Genomic DNA, 23995 nt, shown 5'->3' on the forward strand with positions numbered 1-23995 from the left:
TAATGGTCGGGCATTGTACAGCTACAAGCATTTCACCCCCATGTCATACTGTGTATGGTTGTGTGTGTGTGACAAATAAAATTTGAATTTGAATTTGTACTTTAAATACATAACTCCGGTACATGTATTCCATTACTCCCCAAGACTGTTCATGAGACCTAGCCTATGTACCCAGCATTTTCCTCCTCTGTACCTGGATAGTGCCTGCCTGCAACACTAAAGGACTCCGCGAGAGACGTCTGTCTCGCCCAGCAGCGCCTGTCCCACTCCTCTCCTCCTCTTTGGTTCGCCTCAACATAAACTCATCATATTCTGTGATATGATTTACTCTGAGGTGTTTGACGAGGTTAGTGGTCTTGCAACATGTATCGCAAACTGCGTCTTGGCTGTTTGTGGAGGTAAAATACGTCCACATATGACTCGGTTTACGCTCAGCCATTATTGCGAATGTGCACGCCAAAGGGCTGCGACACATTTATACAGCCGTATTTCACATATGACTATGAAAGGCGGAAGAGGAAGTAGTTCCAATTTAGACGATCTCAATGATATAGTTTCTTTCCACTGTGTTCCTGTTAATGATAAACTACAAATTTACCCCAAATTACTAAAATATCGATATTTTAATATGAGAATCTATTCTAGAACATAAATAACTGGTATTGGAGGAATGGATACATTTCAATATCAATCCGCACACCACTAGTGTAAACAGAGGTACAGCGCTACCACACAACCTTAAAAAGTTGTCTTTTGTATGATTTGTTACTTACCAAAGTCATTTTAAAAAAATGTTTCTGTAATGGTAATGCAAAAAAAAAAAAAAAAATCTGTTAAAAAATAATTATTTTGTTATCCATGAGTTTTCAGATTTACGGTTTTGCAAAAAAATAGAAAAGCTTTTTTTTATTAAGATGCTAAATTATAGTTATTTACTTGCATTCTTGAACAGAAAAATTTGTTTTAGTGACTGAATGTTATGTGTGATTAATTTCTGACTTCTCTGATTAGTCCATTGTGCCGGTTCAAGTTTTGATTAAAAAATGTGAATTTGAAAAAATGTGAAAAAATAATAATGATAATAATATTTTAGTTTTAGACAAGCTTTAGTCTCATTTCTAAAATAGTTCAGTTTCTTGTTTTTACGGGTAATTTATATCCATCCATCCATCCATCTTCATCCGCTTTGTCCGGGGCCGGGTCGCGGGGGCAGCAGCCTAAGCAAAGAGGCCCAGACCTCCCTCTCCCCAGCCACCTCCTCCAGCTTATCCGGGGGAATACCAAGGCGTTCCCAGGCCAGCCGAGAGATATAATCTCTCCAGCGTGTCCTGGGTCTGCCCCGGGGCCTCCTCCCGGTGGGACATGCCTGGAACACCTCACCCAGGAGGCGCCCAGGGGGCATCCTTGTCAGATGCCCGAACCACCTCAGCTGGCTCCTTTCGATGTGGAGCAGCAGCTGCTCTACTCTGAGCCCCTCCCGGATGGCCGAACTTCTCACCCTATCTCTAAGGGAGAGGCCAGCCACCCTTCGGAGGAAGCTCATTTCTGCCGCTTGTATCCGCGATCTCGTTCTTTCGGTCACTACCCACAGCTCGTGGCCATAGGTGAGGGTAGGGACGCAGATCGACCGGTAAATTGAGAGCTTCGCTTTTACACTCAGCTCCCTCTTCACCACGACGGACCGGTGCAGCGTCCGCATTACTGCAGCTGTCGATCTCCGGCTCCCTTCTCCCATCACTCGCAAACAAGACCCCGAGATACTTGAACTCCTCCACTTGGGGCAGGAACTCATCCCCGACCCGGAGTGGGCACTCCACCCTTTTCCGGCTGAGAACCATGGCCTCAGATTTGGAGGTGCTGATCCTCATTCCCGCTGCTTCACACTCGGCTGCGAACCGTTCCAGTGCGAGCTGGAGGCCCTCACCCGATGAAGCCAACAGAACCACATCATCAGCAAAAATCAGAGATGAGATTCTGAGGCCACTAAAGTGAAAGCCCTCCGCCACTTGGCTGCGCCTAGAAATCCTGTCCATAAAAATTATGAACAGAACCGGAGACAAAGGGCAGCCCTGGCGGAGCCCATCACCCACCAGGAACGAGTCCGACTTATTGCCGGCAATGCGAACCAAGCTCTTGCAACGGTTGTATAGGGATCGAATGGCCCGTAGCAATGGGCCAGACACCCCATATTCCCGCAACACCTCCCACAGGACACCCCGAGGGACACGGTCGAATGCCTTCTCCAAGTCCACAAAACACATGTAGACTGGTTGGGCAAACTCCCATGCACCCTCAAGTATCCTGGAGAGGATAAAGAGCTGGTCCAGTGTTCCGCGACCAGGACGAAAACCGCATTGTTCCTCCTGTATCCGAGGTTCGACTAACGGACGAACTCTCCTTTCCAGCACCCTGGCATAGACTTTCCCAGGGAGACTGAGGAGTGTGATCCCCCTGTAGTTGGAACACACCCTCCGGTCCCCTTTCTTAAAGATGGGGACCACCACCCCGGTCTGCCAGTCCACAGGTACTGCCCCTGATCTCCACACAACATTGCAGAGGCGTGTCAACCAGGACAGCCCTACAACGTCCGGAGCCTTCAGGAATTCGTGGTGGACCTCATCAACACCAGGGGCTTTGCCACCAAGGAGTTGTTTAACTGCCTCAGTGACCTCGCCCCCGGAAATTGGCGGGTCATTCCCCTCATCCCCAGACTCTGCTTCCTCCTCGGAAGACGTGTCAGTGGGATTAAGGAGGTCCTCGAAGTATTCCTTCCACCGCCTGACAATTTTCTCAGTCGACGTCAGCAGCGCTCCGCCAGCACTATACACAGTGCAGGTAGAGCACCGCTTTCCCCTCCTGAGACGTCTGACGGTTTGCCAGAATCTCTTCGAGGCAGTCCGAAAGTCTTTTTCCATGGCCTCTCCGAACTCCTCCCACACCCGAGTTTTTGCTTCAGCCACTGCCCGAGCCGCATTCCGCTTGGCCTGTCGATACCTGTCGGCTGCCTCCGGAGTCCCACAGGCTAGCCAAGCCCGATAGGACTCCTTCTTCAGCCTGGTGGCTCCCTTCACCTCTGGTGTCCACCATTTGGTTCGGGGATTACCACCACGGCAGGCACCAACCACCTTGCGGCCGCAGCTCAATGCAGCAGCTTCGGCAATGGAGACGCTGAACATGGTCCATTCGGACTCAATGTCCCCAGTCTCCCTCGGAATGCTGTTGAAGCTCTGCCGGAGGTGTGCGTTGAAGATCTCGCGGACTGGGGCCTCTGCTAGACGTTCCCAGCACACCCTCACTACGCGTTTAGGTGCACCAGGTCTGTCCAGCGTCCTCCCCCGCCACCTGATCCAACTCACCACCAGGTGGTGATCAGTTGACAGCTCAGCCCCTCTCTTTACCCGAGTGTCCAGAACATATGGTCGCAGGTCTGCTGATATGATTACAAAATCGATCATCGACCTACGGCCTAGAGCGTCCTGGTGCCACGTGCACTTATGGACACTCTTATGTTCGAACAGGGTGTTCGTTATGGCCAAACTGTGATTAGCACAGAAGTCCAATAACAGAGCACCGCTTGGGTTCAGATCAGGGAGGCCGTTCCTCCCAATTACGCCCCTCCAGGTCTCGCTGTCGTTACCCACGTGAGCATTGAAGTCTCCCAGCAGGACAACAGAGTCTCCAGGTGGAGCACCCTCCAGCACCCCCCCCAGGGACTCTAAGAAGGCTGGGTACTCAGAACTGCCACTCGGCGCATAAGCGCAGATGACAGTCAGGACCCGTTCCCCGACCCTGAGGCGCAGGGAACAAACCCTCTCGTCCACCGGGAAAAACCCCAACGTACCGGCAGCAAGCCGAGGGGATATTAGGATACCCACCCCAGCCCGCCGCCTCTCACCAGGGGCAACTCCAGACTGAGACAGAGTCCAGCCCCTCTCCAGGAGACTGGTTCCAGAGCCCAAGCCATGTGTAGAGGTGAGCCCGACTAATTTATATATTTGTTAAAAACTGTATACACTCAAACACACACATGACTGTTATGTTGTTTGTATCATAAGATATTATCTTTATTTTTGTCACCTTTTCCTCATATAATAATGAAAATCCTACCACATATCAATTATTTTCCAGCCTATTGCTTTCAAGTTTCAAATTCTGGTAATGTGCCAACCCTAATCATTAGGCTTCTGCTATGCATGTTTCTGCACTCAGGACGTAGTCTGCATTTTTTCCATATGTCAGCATCAGCAGTGACCAATAAAAATCATAAAGCCTTAAATGCAGCCTGTTTTTTAATAAAACATTATGAGGACAAAGCTAAGTCTGATGCTTTCAGATTATTACATATAGCTTTCATACAGCAGCAGGCTCCACATGAGTGTCTAAAGCTAAAACAAGAAAATTACCATTGGATAATAAATTATCCCCAACATGAAGACGGGCTCGATCAGATTACAACAGTAAACACTGCAACATGTCACCGCTGCTGATGCATGCACACATGTGAACCTACTGCAGACTTAAATATTACCTGCTCCTTTGTGCCAACACGAGAAAACAAACTACTATACACACTAAATGAAATCATCCTTCTAGTGTCAAGAAGCAGCGAAGAGATCATGCAAGGAAACCAGTACCAAACGTTGTCCATGTGTTATTGATGAGAGAGGAGCAGAATAATGCAGTCGGCATAAATAATGTAAACCAGCCACAGCTTTTTACTCAGCTATCAAAAAGAGGCGGTCAGCAAATCATCCTCAGCTCAGTGAGGCGAGTGACGATTTTTCACTGCACACCTGCTCAATATGGTACAAGGCCTGACACGCACTCTTTACACTTTCTGATCACAAGTTCGCCATCATCATGTGGGGGTGATTTAGTTATTTTGCAATGACAAAATAGTTTTTGTTTTAGATTAGGACTGGTGAGGAGCTGCCATCAGCAGTTGTGTTTCTCTTGTTGAGATTAATTTCAGTGGGCTCAGTGCTGCTGTGGATTACTCGCAGCTGTTGAACCCCCTGTCTAGATCTGTTGTTCATACTGATGCAGGCCTCTCGAAATTTCTCTCTCCATAAACTTACTGCAGCGTAAACTTGCTGCCGGGCACATGCATCTGTATTTCTACATGTGTGGGGAATGTGAACAGAAAGAGGAAGGTGGAAGGGTTGAAAGGAAGGAAGATGAAGAGTCAAGGGAAGCAATCAGAGGGCAAAACTGTAATGTGACCTAACCTCCTGCACAGGATGCAAAAATGCTTAGATGTTCACAAACACACAAATATATACTGTATATATGATACTAAGACATCTAAGAAATCTCACACACACAAACACAATGTGTATCCTTTTGCTCCTTCTGTCCCACATCCTTCCTTCTCCGGGGGCCCATAAATCAATCACTGTCAAAATACTGCACTTCTACAGTGTAACTGAGAGTCACACACATAAAGGCGCACACACTTGGCAACGCACATCGAGTAACTCTGTGACTACATTTGCATTCACTTTTTGGTTCGCTAATTTGAATGTGAAATATAAACCTACGCTGCATCAAACGGTGATGGCTCAAGCGGTGCCAAGAAACGTTTTATTCCTAAAAACAAAAATCTTTAAAAAGCAAAGAACGACTTCCTCAAGACGAGGAGTTCATGGACCGTCTGCCCTGAATGTAAATTTCGCGTATTTATTTTCTCAACCAAACTGAATGAAAGACTGAAAGGGCTCATTTCAAAATTAAAGATTAATGTGTTCACCTATAGTTCTATAGCTACACACGGAATATGTGAGCACTAAAATGAAGCATGACCATTTTTGTATGTACGATGTGAAAAATTGAAGGACTGTGGTTCAGTGATTATTGTTAGTTTACAAGAAGGAGGACAAAATCTGAGCCAAGCATAAAAATGAGAAAAGACAAATCTGCTGTAGTAAGTCAGAATAGTAAATACCAGATGAGGGAAACAGATTAGTGACACTTGTAGCCAATGCAGAAGCAGTTGTTTCAAACAAGAGGAAAACTATGTGGCATAAAAGATAGACGGCGTGTGTGCAAGCATGTGTGTGTGGAGGCTTCAACAGTGGCTACAGTACCAAATCAATTTCACATCAACATGACAAAGACTACAGTTCATTTTAGTCCACATGCATGTTATGCACCAGCAGAACTGAGACCCAGAGAAACTTAATCACAACAGCAGCCGCTTCCATCCAAACCGGGTGAATTCGTGGATACATGAGGGCCTGCATATTAAATTAGGATCATGATGATCAAAGACTTTCAGGTTCTGATTGCTTTAATTTTCCATCATCCTACCTTTAACTTAGATTTCTGTATATTTTGCCTCCTCAAAAGTGGAACCACAAATCAAGGCTTTAGTGGTCAGTGACGAACACTGTTTGGCCCATATGCTTTTGATGTTGGCATATTAATATTCGATACATCCACATATTATAAGGTTACAAGGAATCTGGAGTCTTACTCAGCTGTGACAGAGCAAAAGGTTGGGTAAACTGAAGAAATGTAAACCAAAAGAACAACAACATATACTGTTGTTGTTCTTTGGTTAATTCATACAGTGAAATATCTTTGACCACATAACATAGTTTCTCTCCCTCTAATTAATAACAGGCTTTAATGTTTTCATGTATCCATGAAGCCGTCCACGTCAAACTAAAATCACCGGTTCATTCTCCCACAGACCACAACTCAAGATTAGAGCAAGAAGTCTTACCTTTGATGCCAAACTTGGAGTTTCCTCCAAACTTGAGAATAATCAACATTACAAGGAAACCAGTGAAGGCTACAGCAGCGATGCCCACCACCACGTACACCTGTACAATGAGAAATCGGGGTTATAAATCTCCCGAGAGGTGAGCAAACACACTGACAGCTACACAAAGCCAAATGCCAAACCCACCACAACAAAAGGTATAGGCCACAGGCTGTTTATATCACTGCTCAAGAAAGGCAGATTTTCTTAAGGACTGCTTTATCTTCAATGTGTTGGGTTTATTCAATTACGCATTACATAAAAATAGAGCCAGCTCAGGTGTTTCTAGACAGGAAACACAAATAAATGAAAGAGAAACAAGCACAAACCATAAATAACTTGCAGTGGCAAACAGCAAAACCGTAGAGCTGCAGGAAAATAGAAGTGACTTACAGCGACTCTGTCCTCGTGTTGATTCGGAGGAGGGGTGTCTATTGATGCAAGAGATAGAGAGGAAGAGAAACTCAAGCTGTGATTTAAGGACAAGTAAAGGAGTGTTTTTTACTCACTGTCAAACAAAGATATGGTTTCAACTGACACAATAAGATTTACTGTTCATCTGAAGCATAAAATTGTTTATCTGTTTCTAACAAAATAAGCTAAAATATTACATTTTGTTCTTTTTTCAGCTTCTCACTTTAGAGGTTGCTACACCAGATGATCTGCCTCCATCTCATCCTAGCCCTTACCATCCTCTTCTGTCACACCAACCCTCCACATGTGCTTCTTCATTACATGAGGTCTTCCTCCTTCCTGGGGGCTCCATCTTCAACATCTTTTGTCCAATATATCCTCTATACATCCTCTACACATGTCTAAACCATTTATTCTCATGTCTATTCTGGTCACTCCCCATGAAAATCTTAACATCTTTAACTTTGGCACCTCCAGGTCGGCCTTCTGTCTTTTTTGTCAGTGCCAGAGTCTCCAAACCGTACATCACAGAAGGTCTCACTAACATCTTGTGAAACTTCCCATTCACTCTTTCTGCTATCCTTCTGTCAGGAATCATCCCTGACATTATTCTCCACCGACTGGAGGGTTGATGGTTGACCTCAGGTATGTAAACTCATCTATGCTTTTCAAAAAGCAGACCAAGAGTATCATTATACAGAAGTATCCCACCATGTGGAAGCTGCTCCAACAGGAGGTCAGATTTTCATAAGGTTAGATTAAGAGAACTTCACAGCCTCATCATCCAAGGTGGTTTACACCGGTCATATTGATCTGACCTCTTCCTCAAAGCCTTTTTTTTTTTTGTTGAAATAGAGAAAATTACCTTAACATTACAAACAATTAAGCTCAAATCACTTGTCCAAGTAACCAAAGCATCTGGCGTTTTACTTAATTACTGACTTTATACAAACTCAACAACTTGTAGACATAAAGTTAACGTAATCAACATGCTACCTGAGCGTATATCACAAACTGATGGGTGCTTTTTTTTTGTTTTTGCAGTTTTTTTCTGTCTTTCAAATCTAGTGGCAGATGTGCAAAAATACAAAACAAAACTACCGTAAATAATTCATTGTCTGTGTTACTTGTGGATAAGAGTGAGCAACTAAAAGATATGGCTGTACCTGTGGTTTGATCTGCTGGTTGGAGGGCGTATTGGAGAAAGACACAGACAGAAACAAATTAGTTCTCAAACATATTTCAACTGTAAGACAAGCACTCTGTTTTCTGAGCTTGTTTCAAAAACATAGTCATTACACAAACACGACGTGCAAACAGCACGTGCTAAACATGCACACGTTCTAGCTGCAGGGTCGTACGCGTACGTAACCTCTCAACATCTTAAGAAAAACAAAAGAGTTCGTGAGAGTAAGATTGCTGAAATGTAATTTGTGTTTGTTGACGACACCAGTTGTAAAAGTGAGCCTGAACTTTCCGGCACTTTCAGTTAATGAGTAATTAAATCAGGTTGGCAGTTTAATACACAATATTTTTAAGTGATTTCAGTCTTTATGGGCTGCAGAGACAGTTAAGTCACTACAGTTCAGATGCAAAGCTGTGCTTAAGATGCTTCATCTAGCTAGTGCTACAGAAGTGCAGTGAGCGTAATCGGAGTAACTTTTTTGAAGTGGAGAGTACTTGAAAATTCAGCATTTCAAACAGCTCAATATGTATGACACGAAAACAGTTTCTTTGCAGTTTGACACATAATTTGTCTGCTAGCTGAGGGCAGAGTGACTGTGTTTCCCAGGGAAGAAAAAATACTAATGCATGATCATTTTACTCTGTGAGATGGAGAACAGAGGGAAGACTTGAGAAAAATGCTCTAATAAAGGTAGAAATTTCAAGCTTACACGTAATGTTCTAGTTCAGTTTACAGCTTGGTAATCAGATTGGATCGCTATATAACAAGTTTCTAAAGTTGTCTAGATGTTTCACATCATAAAATGTTTTTGAAAGTAAATTAACCGGTAATTGATATTAATTCATGTTATCCAAAGTGTATACACGTGCAGTCTGTATTGTGGGTCAGTGATGAACTATGTTGGAGTTGTAAAGTGCAGACTGTGGTGTCCTGGCTCAATGCTCGATGGGTCCTCGTATCTCCAGAAACATTATAAAAGAGAGATAAGCCCTTTAATTCTGAATTGAAATTTAAAAGATATTTAGATAGTGGTCGAATTAGAACTGCATGCAAAGTTTGAACAGATCTGTATCAGATTTTACTAAATATTTTGTACGTGCCTGTAAGTTTTTGTCCTGTTGATGTTTGAAATGAAAGATAATTTAGATAATGCTTCAAAATAACAGTAAATCTATGCGCGGCTGCTAAGTAGACAGTGTCACTGATTTTAATTTAAGCTTATTTAAGCTTTTCGTGTTCATTAGTAACAGTTGCCAAATTGCAGCTTTCTACTGGCTGGGGGTTGGAAAGCAGCCATAGTGGCAAATATAATGTGGGCCTACATATTGTAGAATATAGTTGTTCCCTCACTGCCCTAATACACTTGAACCTTGAGTACCCCCACCTGCCAAATCCCACTTTAACCCCTACACGATGCTGATGTTAAACATCTAAAAACAGTGCCTGTAAACAGAAACTAGATGTGCCTCTTTTAAGAATTTTGCACTTAAAAAAGACAAAACATACTCACTTACCATAATAGTAAGGCTCCGGATCTGTTGCTGCAAAAAAAAAAAAAGAGCATTTACATTGATGACATTTGTTTCACAAAGCCAACTTTGTGCATCAACACAAACTATTTCACTGTATGTAGCTATACCTGTACATATATAGTCTAGTATAACATAAAAGCATCAGCAAGATTTTTTTTCTTTCAGCAGCTCCACCATTGCTATCAATAAAGGCAGATTTAAAACAGAACACTGCCAGTTTGCCATTCCTTTATCTGATTTCATGCCAGCAACTACCCCTCATTATAAATCGATGCGCATAACCCAGATGGCAAAATATACACAGTCTGCAGCAATATTTAAAGTGTGAAACAGAGTCATGATGAATCAGGATGGCGACTGAGAAGTATATGAAAGAGTCTATTTGTGGTAATAATTAAATGCATTTCCTATATACTAAACAGAAATATTTGATTGTAATTGTACAAAGATAGGAAAGAATTTAAAAGTATCTGTAACGGCAAAAATAGCTGTAAAAGGGGCGATTTCTTAGGTTTTGCCTTGAGATTAAAGGGCTATAAAATGATCAAATTAAAAATATTCAGTACGGGCTAAACAGACTAGAAAGTTTGGACGCTGCTTCAAATACAGTACTTAAAAATGCCAAAATGCAGTATTTGGTGGGATTGTCGTAAAGGAAAAAATCCCATTTATGGTGCAAAGGGACAAAAAAGTTTTGCACCCAACTAGTCCTGCACCATTTGTCACAGAATTATAGTTCAAAGACCAAATAAGCAGCTCATTTATCCACTCTTCTCGTTGATTTTCTTCCAAACTATTACAATTAATGCACAAAAAACACATTCATCTCAGTGGGTGGAATGTGTCGTACTAGAGTACAGGGTGGGCCATTTATATGGATACACCGTAATAAAATGGGAATGGTTGGTGATATTAAAGTCCTGTTTGTGGCACATTAGCATATGTGAGGGGGCAAACTCCTCAAGATGGGTGGTGACCATGGTGGCCATTTAGAAGTCGGCCATCTTGGATACAACTTTTGTTTTTTCCATAGGAAGAGGGCCATGTGACACATCAAACTTATTGGTAATGTCACAAGAAAAACAATGGTGTGCTTGGTTTCAACGTAACTTTATGCTTTCATGAGTTATTTACAAGTTTCTGACCACTTATAAAATGTGTTCAATGTGCTGTCCATTGTGTTGGGTTGTCAATGCAACCCTCTTCTCCCACTCTTCACACACTGATATCAACACCGCAGGAGAAATGCCAGCACAGGCATCCAGTATCTGTAGTTTCAGGTTCTGCACATCTCGTATCTTCACACCATAGACAATTGCCTTCAGATGACCCCAAAGATAAAAGTCTAAGGGGGTCAGACCGGGAGACCTTGGGGGCCATTCAAGTGGCCCACGACGACCAATCCACTTTCCAGGAAACTGTCCATCTAGGAATGCTCGGACCTGGCACCCATAATGTGGTGGTGCACCATCTTGCTGGAAAAACTCAGGGAACGTGCCAGCTTCAGTGCATAAAGAGGGAAACACATCATCATGTAGCAATTTCAAATATCCAGTGGCCTTGAGGTTTCCATTGCTGAAGAATGGACCCACTATCGTTGTACCCCATATACCACACCAAACCATCACTTTTGTTGTTCCAACAGTCTTGGAGGGATCCATCCAATGTGGGTTAGTGTCAGACCAATAGCAGTGGTTTTGTGTCAATGGAAAATTGTACTTAGTAGTCAGTATAATCTTTTAATGATATAAGTTTGCATATGGTAGAATACTGTATGAAATCATTTGTGTTTAGAAGTATATAGTTGATGGCATATTGAAAGAATGTCTCATCCTAGGAGGTCTGTAACATCCCAGGGTGTTCTGGCGTTCACCCCCACATCCTAGGAGTATGGGAGAGGTCGTACCTTGTCTTATTGTTTTACGGTAGGATTAACGTAGCTATACATGTTTTAGTCTAAGTGCCTTTTGTTTAGATGAACTGCTGGACTTCCAGTCCAGCAGGTTTAGGGAAGTCCTTAATGGGGTCACACTCTGACACACACACACACACACACACACGCACACACACACACACGTACACCTCTACATATCAATGTATGGAACAAACGCTCACTGAAGTGTATAAATAAAAGACCAGGGCAGTCCTCAGTGCTTAGTCTCTGAGGCTCACTCTTGGTGTGTCAGTTCTGGAGGCTGCCCTTGCTAGCAAGAAAATCTCTGTGTTTCTCCTCTCTGATTCTCTGCTGAAGAAGTGTTTTAGAATATATCTCTTAACATTTTGTTTGTTAACTTCACCATTCACATAAAAGTTTGCCTCATCACTGAACAAAATCTTCTGCGTGAACCTAGGGTCCTGTTCCAATTTTTGTTTTGCCCATTCTGCAAATTCTGTGCGCCGATCTGGGTCATCCTCGTTGAGATGCTGCAGTAGCTGGAGTTTGTAAGGGTGCCATTTGTGAGTAGCTAATATCCAGTGACATGCGGCGAGTGCTACGCTGTGGGCTCTTGCTGAATGAAGCTAGGACAGCCACTGATGTTTCTTCATTAGTGACAGTTTTCTTGCATCCACATTTTGGCAAATAAAACACTGAACCAGTTTCACGAAACTTAGCAAGCAGTTTGCTAACTGTAGCATGGGAGATGGGTGGTCTCGTAGGGTGTCTTGCATTGAAATCTGCTGCAATGACCCGGTTACTGCGTTCACCAGATATCAACACAATTTCGATCCGCTCCTCACGTGTTAACCTCTTCGACTTTTCAATGGCTGTGAACAAAGAGAAACTTGTAAATAACTCATGAAAGCATAAAGTTACGTTGAAACCAAGCACACCATTGTTTTTCTTGTGACATTACCAATAAGTTTGATGTGTCACATGGCCCTCTTCCTATGGAAAAAACAAAAGTTGTATCCAAGATGGCCGACTTCTAAATGGCCACCATGGTCACCACCCATCTTGAGGAGTTTGCTCCCTCACATATACTAATGTGCCACAAACAGGACTTTAATATCACCAACCATTCCCATGTTATTACGGTGTATCCATATAAATGGCCCACCCTGTACATTAATTAACTGTCAGACAGGGAAAGGAAAAATATTCTTCTGAAATTTTTAACTCTAACCTGTTGCTAGGCTCATGGTTTTCAGTTTACAGACATCATTGCATGACTACAAAGTAGGAACATTTCTCCTTTTTCAAACAGTGTTTTTCTCAATGCCAGTTGATCTGCACTCTTTGACCTGGAGGCATCTTAATGAGAACAGTATCATCTTTCTGGCGAAAACAGATCCATTATATTTTGATCTAGGACTTTTTGAGAAAAGCTGAAAATACGTCTTTTTCCGGGTCTACACAAGTAAAACAAAAAGAAAAAAATATATATATAACTTTTGGGGCCGCTCAATAAATTTACATACAATTTATTTATTTGTCTGTCAGTGTTCCTGACTGTTTGTCTCCATAGCCATACAGATACGGAGTCATGGCTTTACATATGTTACGGTGTTACTCAGTGTCAAAGCTTCTCCTGTCTGCCTCTTTTTCATATGCACACATGAAAAACACAAAATAGTCCAAAAACCCCACCAGCAGCTAACAACAGCGACTGTGTTGCTGTAAGATTTTCAAAACAAAATCCTCCAGCTTGTTAATGGAAGACCAGTAAGCTTTAAAACATGTAGATCTTTCAACATAAAAGCCATTAATTAAATACAGAAAGCTATTCGGTTGACCAAAGCTGTCTGATTTTCAAAAGAATTTATCAGAGTTCATCAAAATCAGAGCCTCCAGTTGTGTATTGGACATTGTCAAGATGCTTTAATAATGTGAGATTTTCAAAGTAAAATTACAAAATTAACAGGATGTTAAAAATAAATAATATATTTCAAATAAAACTTAGCTAGACATGAATTTATCAGAATGGTTTCAGGTGCCAGAGTTTAAACTATCAAAAGTATTTTGGGGCAGTCTACTTAGCTTCAACTTCTTAACAACATAGCAAGTCCAGCAGTAGCATTAATCACTCTACTGTTTCTCCAGAAATTGCATAGTCTAGTTCTTGTGATTATTAATTATGAAGAATATTTTTCCTCAATTAATAATTTAGTTAAAAAAGAAGTGGTATATCATATGTTCTTGAAAAAAATAGTAAAAATGAACTTGCTGATAATTTTTTAATAACCAGATCAGACATCATGATGATAGTGGTGTAGAAACAGAAAATAAAACATCCAATAATGTTGTATCTTACCATCGGAAGGCATGTGCATGAAATGAGCATCAACTTCTTTTTCGTCTGTGCCATAGGGGTTTGCAACCTCTAGTTTGTAACGCCCATTGTTGATGTGTGTAGGGCTGTCCAACTGCAAGCAGCCATGGTACTCTCTCTCAGCGTAGTCGTGGATCCTGGTGAAGATGTACTGCCCCTCCTTCACTGGCTTACCATTCTGTGACCACTTGAAAGTTGGCTTAGGGTTTCCTAAAGAGAGGTAGTGAAAACAATACAAAAGAACCAGTAACGTTAACTAGTTTTCATTATTTAAAAAGATGTCATTACCCTATTTACGCAGGTACTGGTGTGACTTAGGGAAAGTCTTTTTATGTTGGGACCTTGTGAAATCACAAAAATCAAACATCAGAATATGACTAAATACAATCTTGTACCTGTCACGCTGAAGGGAATACACCAATGATGATCTGGAATTGCATCACTCAGCTTTGTGATTTTGGGAGGAACTGATGCAGCGGAGAGAAAAGAGAGTTTAAGAGCAACAGTGTGAAATTCAAACAGAAGACAGAACTAAGATAAGGCAAAGGTAAAAACTAGCGAAGCGTGCAAGAACACAGATTAAAAGATGAGAAGAACCGTTGTCTTCTCAAGCTTTTAATTCTCTGATTTAAAGACTACGCTGCATCGAGGGATGCTTTGACAAATTAATCTTCACTAAATTGGGGCAGTTTGCCAGAGGATAAACTTACATAGTATATTCAGCACCACAGAGGACTCTTTGTCTCCTACAATGTTTTCAGCTGTGCAGCTGATCTTGCTGTTGTGATCCGTGGAAGACAGGTTAAACAGTTGCAGCTTGGAAGTCTGGCCCGATGTCGCTATCTGCATGAGAAAAGAGCAGCCGCACAAACAAAAACTGATTGCTTAGTAGAAGACAATGTCTTCAAAGTCAGATCGTGATGTTAAGAGGTCCAAGAGCCACATTAAGTAAAAATTGACTTTTAAATCAGAGTGGACCTCGATAACGCTCAAGCTGTTAAATGTTCATGATATGTGCATAAAACACTAGAAACGCTGGGTTATGTCATTCATAGCACTTTAAACAAGAGGGAAAAGTATGTGTTGACAGTAATATACTCTAAATTGCTAATTGTTTTTATGATGACACAGCCGGTCTGTGGTAGCCAAACCCTTCTTCTGGTGTTGTGAGGAAATCAAATACTTATTTCCCTCATGGACATGCAAATCATGTCAAACTTTTTTAGTAATTTGTTTTGTTTTGATATTCTGTCTCTCTCCATTAAAATGAAACTAACAGAAAGATTAGAGACTGTTCATTTCTTTGTAAGTGAGCAAGCTTACAAATTCAGCAGGGGATCAATCAGAGTACATGCTTTTGTCTTTGGGGGAAGAAATTCTAACGGCAAGCTACTACAATCTTTTACATGTAAGACTTTGATTGTTGTAGACTTGTGAGGTAGCTAGTAATGGGCAGCCATGTGGGCAAAAATGCCTGGCTGGAGTCTGTCTTTACATTTTCACGGAACCTGTTCCCTGACTTTGGGGGATTGCAAGAGATGAAGTCTTCAACACACACAAGCAACCAAAATGCAGTTATAATTAATGGTAATAAGCCATTTATTGGAAATCAGAGTAGGAACATTAAAATAACAGTATCATAGCAACAAATGGTCTGAATACTGAAATGCTGAAATGTAAAGCTCATAGAGCACAATATCGTAATTTCTGTAACAGTAGGACAGCAGTGCTGGTACACTGTGTGTCTGTGTGTGTGTGTCTCCTAACCTCATAGTAGGCGACACGTATCATATCCCAGAACAGCTCAGGAGATGGGACACCAGAGGTCGTACACAACAGCTCCATATTCTCTCCCTCCATTTTGGTCAAATTGGATGGGGTTAACGTTGCCGTGGGAACCTCTGCATACAGCAAGGGGGCAGAAAGGAGGAGAGAAGAGTGAGGAGAACGTAAAGTTTAGAGATGGCGAGAGGACAGGACAGGAAGTGGTAGGAAAGGAAGCAAACTTAGGATTTAAGGCCTGTTTAAGGCCGCTGTTTTTTTTCTTCTCAGTTGAAATACAAATCACGTAAGAACCTCGACAACAAGACAAGAGCAGGCAAACACACACACGCAACCACAGGGACACACAAAGAAAGAGCTCGAATTCAATCTCCTGCTCTCTTTCTCTCACTTTCATTTAAGCACACTCACCCCAATCAAACAGTCAGACAAAGAGACAGAGTTCAAACACAGTGATGGTTACACTGATTACTAGTGCATGTCTTCAGCAGCCCAACTACTAAATTGATTGGACACAGTCTAAAGCCCCTGTCAAAGCAAAGACACTGGTGACTGTGTGTGTGTGCATATATGTTTGTGTGTGTGTGTCTACATAGGTGACCAGGATGTGACCTGAGCATGACCAATCAGACTCAATCAGAGTCTTGCCACTTTTGTCCCCTGTCCAATAACATCATTGAAGAGAAGAGAAGAGTGTCGACAGCTACTGCAGATAAAAACTGGACAGATTTCTTATCAAACCCCATCCTCTCCCCACCCGTTTCCAACCTCTTCTGTCCGTCGGCAGAATGCTTATCACCAGGGCAACCCACTTATCACTACGGCAACCCACTCAATCACTGTGAGACGCCGTAAAAACCAGTCATTTCACTGGTGGCAGCCCAGCTACTATATCAGAACGACATATCTTAACAGGCTCTCAGTAAATCAGCTTTCTACTGCCACTACAGCCATCTGCAGGCTGCACATTACACACACACACACACACACTCACACACACATCTCCCACTGAAGCCAACAAATTAGCATAAAACCTCTGCAAACCACCGTGATTTTGATGTAAGTGCAGCAGGATCGTTATGACCTCATGTTCAATTATGGTAGTTAAATCATCCATGCCAGTGTGTGATCCTGAATCTTTAGCTGCTTAGATGTTTTCAGAATCAACAAGTGGGATTGAAAAGGGTTTTATTGTAATTATGGACGGTAGATCGCCCTGCAATTGTGACAACACCAGCAATTATACGGAACTGTGTCGTGTATCAGCGCTGAGCCCGCGCTATAGTTCACCTGCAGCCACTTGTGAGGAAATTCTGGCAGTCGGGTGTCTGCAAGGGATGCACGACATTTATATTCATGCAAGAGAGTTAGACACTAGCTAAATGGTTTTTCATTCAGCCTTTTGACTAAAAAATCCCAGCTATGTTTCTGTTAGTAGTGTTGAGCCATATCTTTTGTGAAGGCATGGCTGAACTTTGCGGTGGTTATTGATGTAGGTCTGTTTTCTTGTGAGAGATGTAGACATTTACATTGTGACAGTCTGTGACACAACGACAGAAAACCATTCACACTCACACTCAAATCACTCAAACCATGGCCAATTTAGAGTCACCGTTTAAGCTAATGTTTTCCAAAACATACGTTTAAACAAATAAAGACGACATGCAATAAGAGCGAAGGAAGAATAAAGGTTAAAGAGCACAAAAATCTGAGTGGTCGAACTGCTTGTTTTCTTCTTATTTTTAAGGTTATTTCCTGTCATGCATTGCAGAATTTTCAAGTATTCTTCTATTATGAGTAGAAATATAAATAGATTACTGTACTTATATTGCCTCAATTTGTGATTTGATGATATTTTTCAAATAAATACAGTGCAGTGCTGAAACATGATATCCCATGGATCCTTAGCTGGGCTCAAAACTGATGCTGGTGTCCATGGGATTTGATTCACATCATCTTGGACTCATGAAACCCCTTGACCTCTCAACAGAAGCATCTGGAACTGCAATGGTTTTCCGTGTTCCACATTCAGGTGCTGCTTTTAATTTCTCACTTGTCTGTACTTGAAGTTCACATGCTCACTGTAACAACAGGGTTTAGATTTGTACTAAAAGGTCAGCTGAATATTTTTTTTCTTTTGTCTTTTCCACACTGCTGTAGCCTTCACACTTGTATAGAGGTGTTTTATTTGGAAAGCAGCTCATTATTCACTCATCCACTCAGGCTGTCAGAGTTATTCCGTCTCTGACATGCATCCAAGTGGTAGCGTCTATGTCCTTCTGTCCTTGTTTTATATTAATCTTATATTGACACATAAAACCCTGGAAATAACTTGGTTGTACCATCAAGATTGGTCTTTTGGAAATTACTGAATATTAATTATGTCTAAAGATTCCACAACAAAAAAAATTTTTCTAATCTTGGAGCTCTGTATGGAGATATGCATGGGATTAGGTTAATTAGATCAATCTAGACTGACTGTAGGTGTGAGTGTGAATGGCTGTCTGTCTCTCTGTGTTAACCCTGCAACAGATTACATCTGTCCAGGGTGTAACCTGGCTCTTACCCTGTGACAGCTGGGTCTGTCTCCAACCTTTCCATGACTCTGAATTGAATAACTGGATCGCACATCTGACTTTTAAGCCAAGGGTCACAAAGCCCACGTCAGACGGGTCAGATAAAAAGAAAATGCATCGCTTTACCACTAATTCAGACTGAATCTCGTAAAAGTTAAGAGGCAAAGTTCATTGCATCTGATACTGTGCATCGTCATTTGACTACTAGGTTGCACTGGAATAAGCAAGAATGATCAATTTAAGTAGAAACTGTGATATTGCTCTGGTAAACGTTGCTTAAAGACTATATTTTAGTGTCACAAAAGAGCTTTCTTTTCTGTAAACGACAACCTCTCAGGTAGAGAAGTGGGGAAAACTTCACAAATGACCCCTGGATGCACCTATGCATATACTAGCTCTTGACACTCCTTGACACCTGGAATCCATATTGCATTCATTTTCCAGGATTATGTTCAATGAATGGGTGATGAATTACAAGTACGGCATCAGCGACAGCATTACTCAGTGTCATTGTTGCTAGCTTTTGCTACAGGCCACAATAGGCACATTTGTATTGATGTTCAGAGAAATGTTAGCATTTATTATGTAACCTTCCTTCTGCTCCATCATAATGATGTGTTTTTTGAGGCAATGCAGAGGCAGAAAGAGAGTTTTCTGACAAAATGTATAGCAGAGAGAGGTGAGGAAAGCACTGAGGCACGCAACACAAAGTCTGTCCATAAGTTTACCTGTCAATGTTCTGCTGTTCATGCACTGTGAAGGATTCACAAATGATGCAGAGACAAAGGGAGGAGGATGATGTGTTAATGATTGCTGATCTCTTGTCTGAGATTACAGTCAATCAGGCTGACACTTAACTCCAGCATCAGATCATTCGAAAGTTTTGAATCTCTCTACACTTTTTTTTTTATTTTAATTAGGCCACATTTAAATTATTGTACCGAGTTCCTCAGTGTTCTTGGCCAAATGGGTCCAAGGAAGGACGACTGGTGAACTGGCAGCAAAGACATGGTCACAACGTCATTATGCTTAGCCTGTGTGTGGCTAAAAACCTTAATGCTGCCTTTGATATAAAGGTGTCAGAACACAGTGCATCACAGCTTGCTGCAGAACGCTGAGAGTAGACATGCTGACCCATATATCCACTACTGAATACATCTACATCGAGCATCCGAGCATCTGAGTCGACAAATCACATTTTCTTTTATTTTCACATGGACATCGGGTTGTGTGCACATCATCTTCCTGGAGGAGAGATGACAGCAGGATACGCTATCGAAAGAACTCAAGCCAACAGAGGCAGTGCTATGCTCTTGGCGATGTTCTGCTGGGAAACCACAGGTCCTGTATTTCACGTGGATGCTACTTAGACACCTACCACCTGCAAACATAGTCTGCTTCCTCTGTTATGGTAAAAGCTCTCTCTGCCAGGAAGGAAGAAAATTGCAGTAGTGTAAAGAATAAAATATCTAACTGAGAATGAAAACACAACTTTAAACCAGGAGAATCAGATTTATGTTCTATATGTCTCAGTTTTCAGTGTTTAAAGTTGTTGTTCCCGTTTTGAGCACTGTTTGATTAGGTTCAGACTTTTAGGGGTCCTACTGTCTTTCTGAAAGGTTTAAAGCTTTTATATGCATTTTTTCACACCATAAATGCTGTGCATTAAAATGCAAAGCAGTCACTATTCTTAGGGAAATATTTTTATGGCAATTAAATTAAGGCTAAGTTGCGGTTTGGGTTAAATAGCGTTGAAAAGTCATCTTAGCTTTGAGAAAGATTCTCTCTACACAGTCTTCTGTTTGGGAACGAGACACAATCACTGAAATGTAAATGGCTGTAATTCCTTTCCACATTAAAAGGGTTAAGCTATGCAAAAAGACATCCTTCTGGCTCATTTCAAAATCTTAGAACTTACTTTCTTCCATTTTTAATAAAGATTGTTTATTGAATTGTTTTGACCGCCTGTCCTCTTTCCCACAAACTGTCCTTCTTAATCTCTCTTGAATCCTTCAGTTATGAAAACTTCAAAATGATAGCAGTATGTCCTTAGAAGGAAAGCAGGAGATGTCTTAAGACATTAAGGCCTGGATGACCTCTATGTTCCTCTAACGTTCGCTCTATAACGAACAAATCATTTATTTTAAATGATCTTTTTATCAAAGAGTCTCTAGGTTTTATGTGTCTGACTGAGACGTGGCAGCAAAATAAGGATTATGTCCACCTGAATGAAATCTGCCCGTCTGGCTGTTCTGTCATTGGAACTCCGCGTCTTTTAGGACGTGGTGGAGGACTTGCTGCTGTTTACCAGGACAGACTCATATGCAAACTGGTGACTTCGGACTTCTTCTCTTCATTTGAGTCACAGATGATGAAGGTCGGTTCTCTGAAAACCTTTTATTGTATTTTAATCTATCGACCTCCTGGACCTGCTGGGGTCTTTCTAACTGAATTTAACGACCTTCTGACATCGATCATTAAACTGGAGAAGGTTGTAATATTGGGAGACTTAAACCTTCATATTGATGACGCTTCCTGTAACACTGCTGCCGAGCTCATCACTATCACTGAGTCTTTTAACTTTAAGCAGCATGTTTCTGGCCCCACACATACGAAGGGCCACACTCTTGATCTTGTTTTCTCCCTGGGTTTAAATATATATGATGTATGTGTGGAAGATGTCCATGTGAGTGACCATAGTTGTATATTCTTTAATTTGTCATTTTACGTGGATCCTTCACCTCCTAAATTGATGATCCAAAGGCGGATTATAAACCAAGATGCTGCTAGAAGGTTTTCTGCCATGTTTGTCCCTCGTATGGCTCAAAATGATATGGATTCACTTATTTTGTCTTTTAACAATCAATGTAAATCTATTTTAGATACGGTGGCACCTCTGAAACTAAATGTTGTCCATTCTTCAAATTTCTGTCCTTGGATAAATGAAAGTATTCGAAATTTTAGGAGATATTGTCGCAAATTAGAACGTTTATGGAAGGCTTCCAAGCTTGAGGTCCATAGGGTACATCTCAAGGAATCAATTTTCTCACTTAACAACATGATAAAAAATGCCAGAACGGAATATTTTGCTAATTTAATAGCTTCAAAAAAGAAAAATCCCAGAGTATTGTTTGATACAATTAAAAACATTGTCTCTCCTGATATTCCTCATGTACCAGTTTATACTAAATCTGACTGTAATGACTTTTTAAACTATTTTGTTAATAAGGTCGCTGCTATCAGGTCTAATATTTCTCCATCATCCTCTCAGTATCACATTGACACGTTGCTTACCTCTGATACCTGGTCCTCTTTTACTCCTGTTACCTTACAGGACATCAGTGCTCTGCTTGGTCGAATGAAACTGACTTCAAGCCACCTTGATGTACTTCCTCCATCATTTTTCATTAGTGTGTTCGATTCTATTGGCCCCTGTATTCTGGAAATAATTAATACTTCTCTTTATACTGGCTCAGTTCCCAGCTATTTTAAACAAGCTATTGTTGAACCAATATTAAAGAAACCAAATTTGGACCCATCTCTTCCAAGCAGTTACAGGCCAATATCAAAACTTCCATTGGTGTCAAAGATTTTGGAAAAAATAGCTGCAGAACAACTTATAAACTTTTTGGAAAAGAACAATGTTCTGGACATTTTCCAGTCTGGTTTCCGCAAATTGCACTCCACTGAAACCGCTTTGCTTAAAGTGTCTAGTGACATTCTGATGGCAGCAGACTCTGGAGAGTACACTGTTCTGGTTATGTTGGATCTCAGCTCTGCTTTTGATACTGTTGATCACAGCATCATGATAAATAGGCTGAAGGACTTGTTTGGGATTACTGGCGTTGTTTTAAAATGGTTTATGTCGTATCTATCTGAGAGATCCTTTACTGTCTGTATAAATCATGTGCTGTCGGAAACATCAGTTCTGTCTTCTGGGGTACCTCAAGGATCTGTTTTAGGTCCTATTCTCTTTTTGCTGTATATCCTCCCTCTAGGCCACATTATCAGACGTTACAATAATATTTCTTATCATCTCTATGCTGATGACATTCAGTTGTACTGTTCTTTCAAAGCTTCTGAGTTGTATAAATTGTCTTGTTTAAATAATTGTCTGTCAGAAATCAAACAATGGTTAAATGACAATTTCCTTCAGTTAAATGCAGATAAAACAGAAACTTTGATTATTGCACCTGATCACATGCTCTCAGAAATTAGGCAGCATATCAGTTTTTTAGACCCTTCATTTCAGTCGAGTCTCAGAAACTTAGGTGTTATATTTGACAGTTCGATGTCTCTTGAGAAACACTCTAAACAACTTGTCCGGAACTGTTTTTATCATCTAAGAAACATTTCTAAACTCAGGCTACTGGTGTCAAAGGCAGAACTTGAGATGATTATTCATGCTTTTATCTCTTCTCGTTTGGATTATTGTAACGGTCTTTTTACGTGTCTTAACAAATCAGCTCTGGATCGCCTTCAGTCTGTTCAGAATGCAGCGGCAAGACTTTTAACTGGTACAAACAAGAGGTCACACATTACTCCAGTTTTGGCTTCTCTTCATTGGTTGCCTGTAAATTTTAGGGTTCATTTTAAAATTTTAGTTGTAACTTTTAGAGCTCTGCATGGTGAAGCTCCCCAGTATATCTCTGACCTGTTGAAACCTCATGCTTCATCCCGAGCACTTAGGTCTTCAGGTCAGAGGCTACTGGTGGTCCCACGTACTAGATTTAAAACACGTGGGGATCGGGCTTTTCAGGCACTGGCACCTAGGCTGTGGAACTCTCTGCCGTTGTCTTTACGCTGTCTAGACTCTACTGACTCCTTTAAAAAGCAGCTGAAGACATTTTTATACAAACGGGCTTTTAACTAATTTAATTAATTTTAACTTGTATGTCTGATCTTACTGTAAAGCACTTTGTGATTTTTATCTGTGAAATGTGCTATATAAATAAATTTTACTTACTTACTTACTTACTTCCTGCTTCTTAATTAAGATAAAGCTGCAGTTATAGTGCTTGACCCTTAAAAATGTTAGAAACATGATGTCTAACCAGATGCTTACTCTGGATGGCATTACCTTGGCCTCCAGTAACTCTGTGAGGACTCTTGCAGTCGTTTTAGACCAGGACATATATGTAGGACTGCTTTCTTGCATATGCTCAATATCTCTAAAATTAGAAATATCCTGTCTCAGAGTAATGCTGAAAATGTAATTCATGCATTATTACTTCTTGGCTGGACTACTGTAATTCATTATTATCAGGATGTCCTGAAAACTCCCTGAAAAGAACTCAGTTGATCCAAAATGCTGCAGCAAGAGTCCTGACAGGGACTAGAAAGAGAGCACGTTTCTCCTATATTTGTATTTCTTCATTGCCTCCCTGTTAAATCCAGAATCAAACTTAAAATTCGTCTCCTCACATACAAGGTCTTGAATAATCAGGCTGCATCTTATCTTAAAGGCC

General features: G+C 41.2%; 1 protein-coding gene across 1 annotated transcript in view; it reads right to left on the minus strand.

Moving 5' to 3' along the window:
- Nucleotides 1-23995, minus strand: part of ntrk2a (neurotrophic tyrosine kinase, receptor, type 2a) — a 107073-nt gene that overhangs the window by 71212 nt on the left and 11866 nt on the right. The window contains exons 6-15 of the mRNA XM_076890523.1: nt 15937-16070; nt 14880-15012; nt 14565-14636; nt 14152-14379; nt 12309-12664; nt 9881-9907; nt 8553-8562; nt 8347-8358; nt 7160-7197; nt 6728-6827 (exon numbers count right to left, since the gene is read on the minus strand). Of these exons, the coding sequence (XP_076746638.1) occupies nt 6728-6827; nt 7160-7197; nt 8347-8358; nt 8553-8562; nt 9881-9907; nt 12309-12664; nt 14152-14379; nt 14565-14636; nt 14880-15012; nt 15937-16070 (1110 nt within the window). The remainder of the gene's footprint in view (nt 1-6727; nt 6828-7159; nt 7198-8346; nt 8359-8552; nt 8563-9880; nt 9908-12308; nt 12665-14151; nt 14380-14564; nt 14637-14879; nt 15013-15936; nt 16071-23995) is intronic.

Source organism: Maylandia zebra, linkage group LG12 (assembly GCF_041146795.1).
Source record: "Maylandia zebra isolate NMK-2024a linkage group LG12, Mzebra_GT3a, whole genome shotgun sequence".
Lineage (NCBI taxonomy): Eukaryota > Metazoa > Chordata > Actinopteri > Cichliformes > Cichlidae > Maylandia > Maylandia zebra.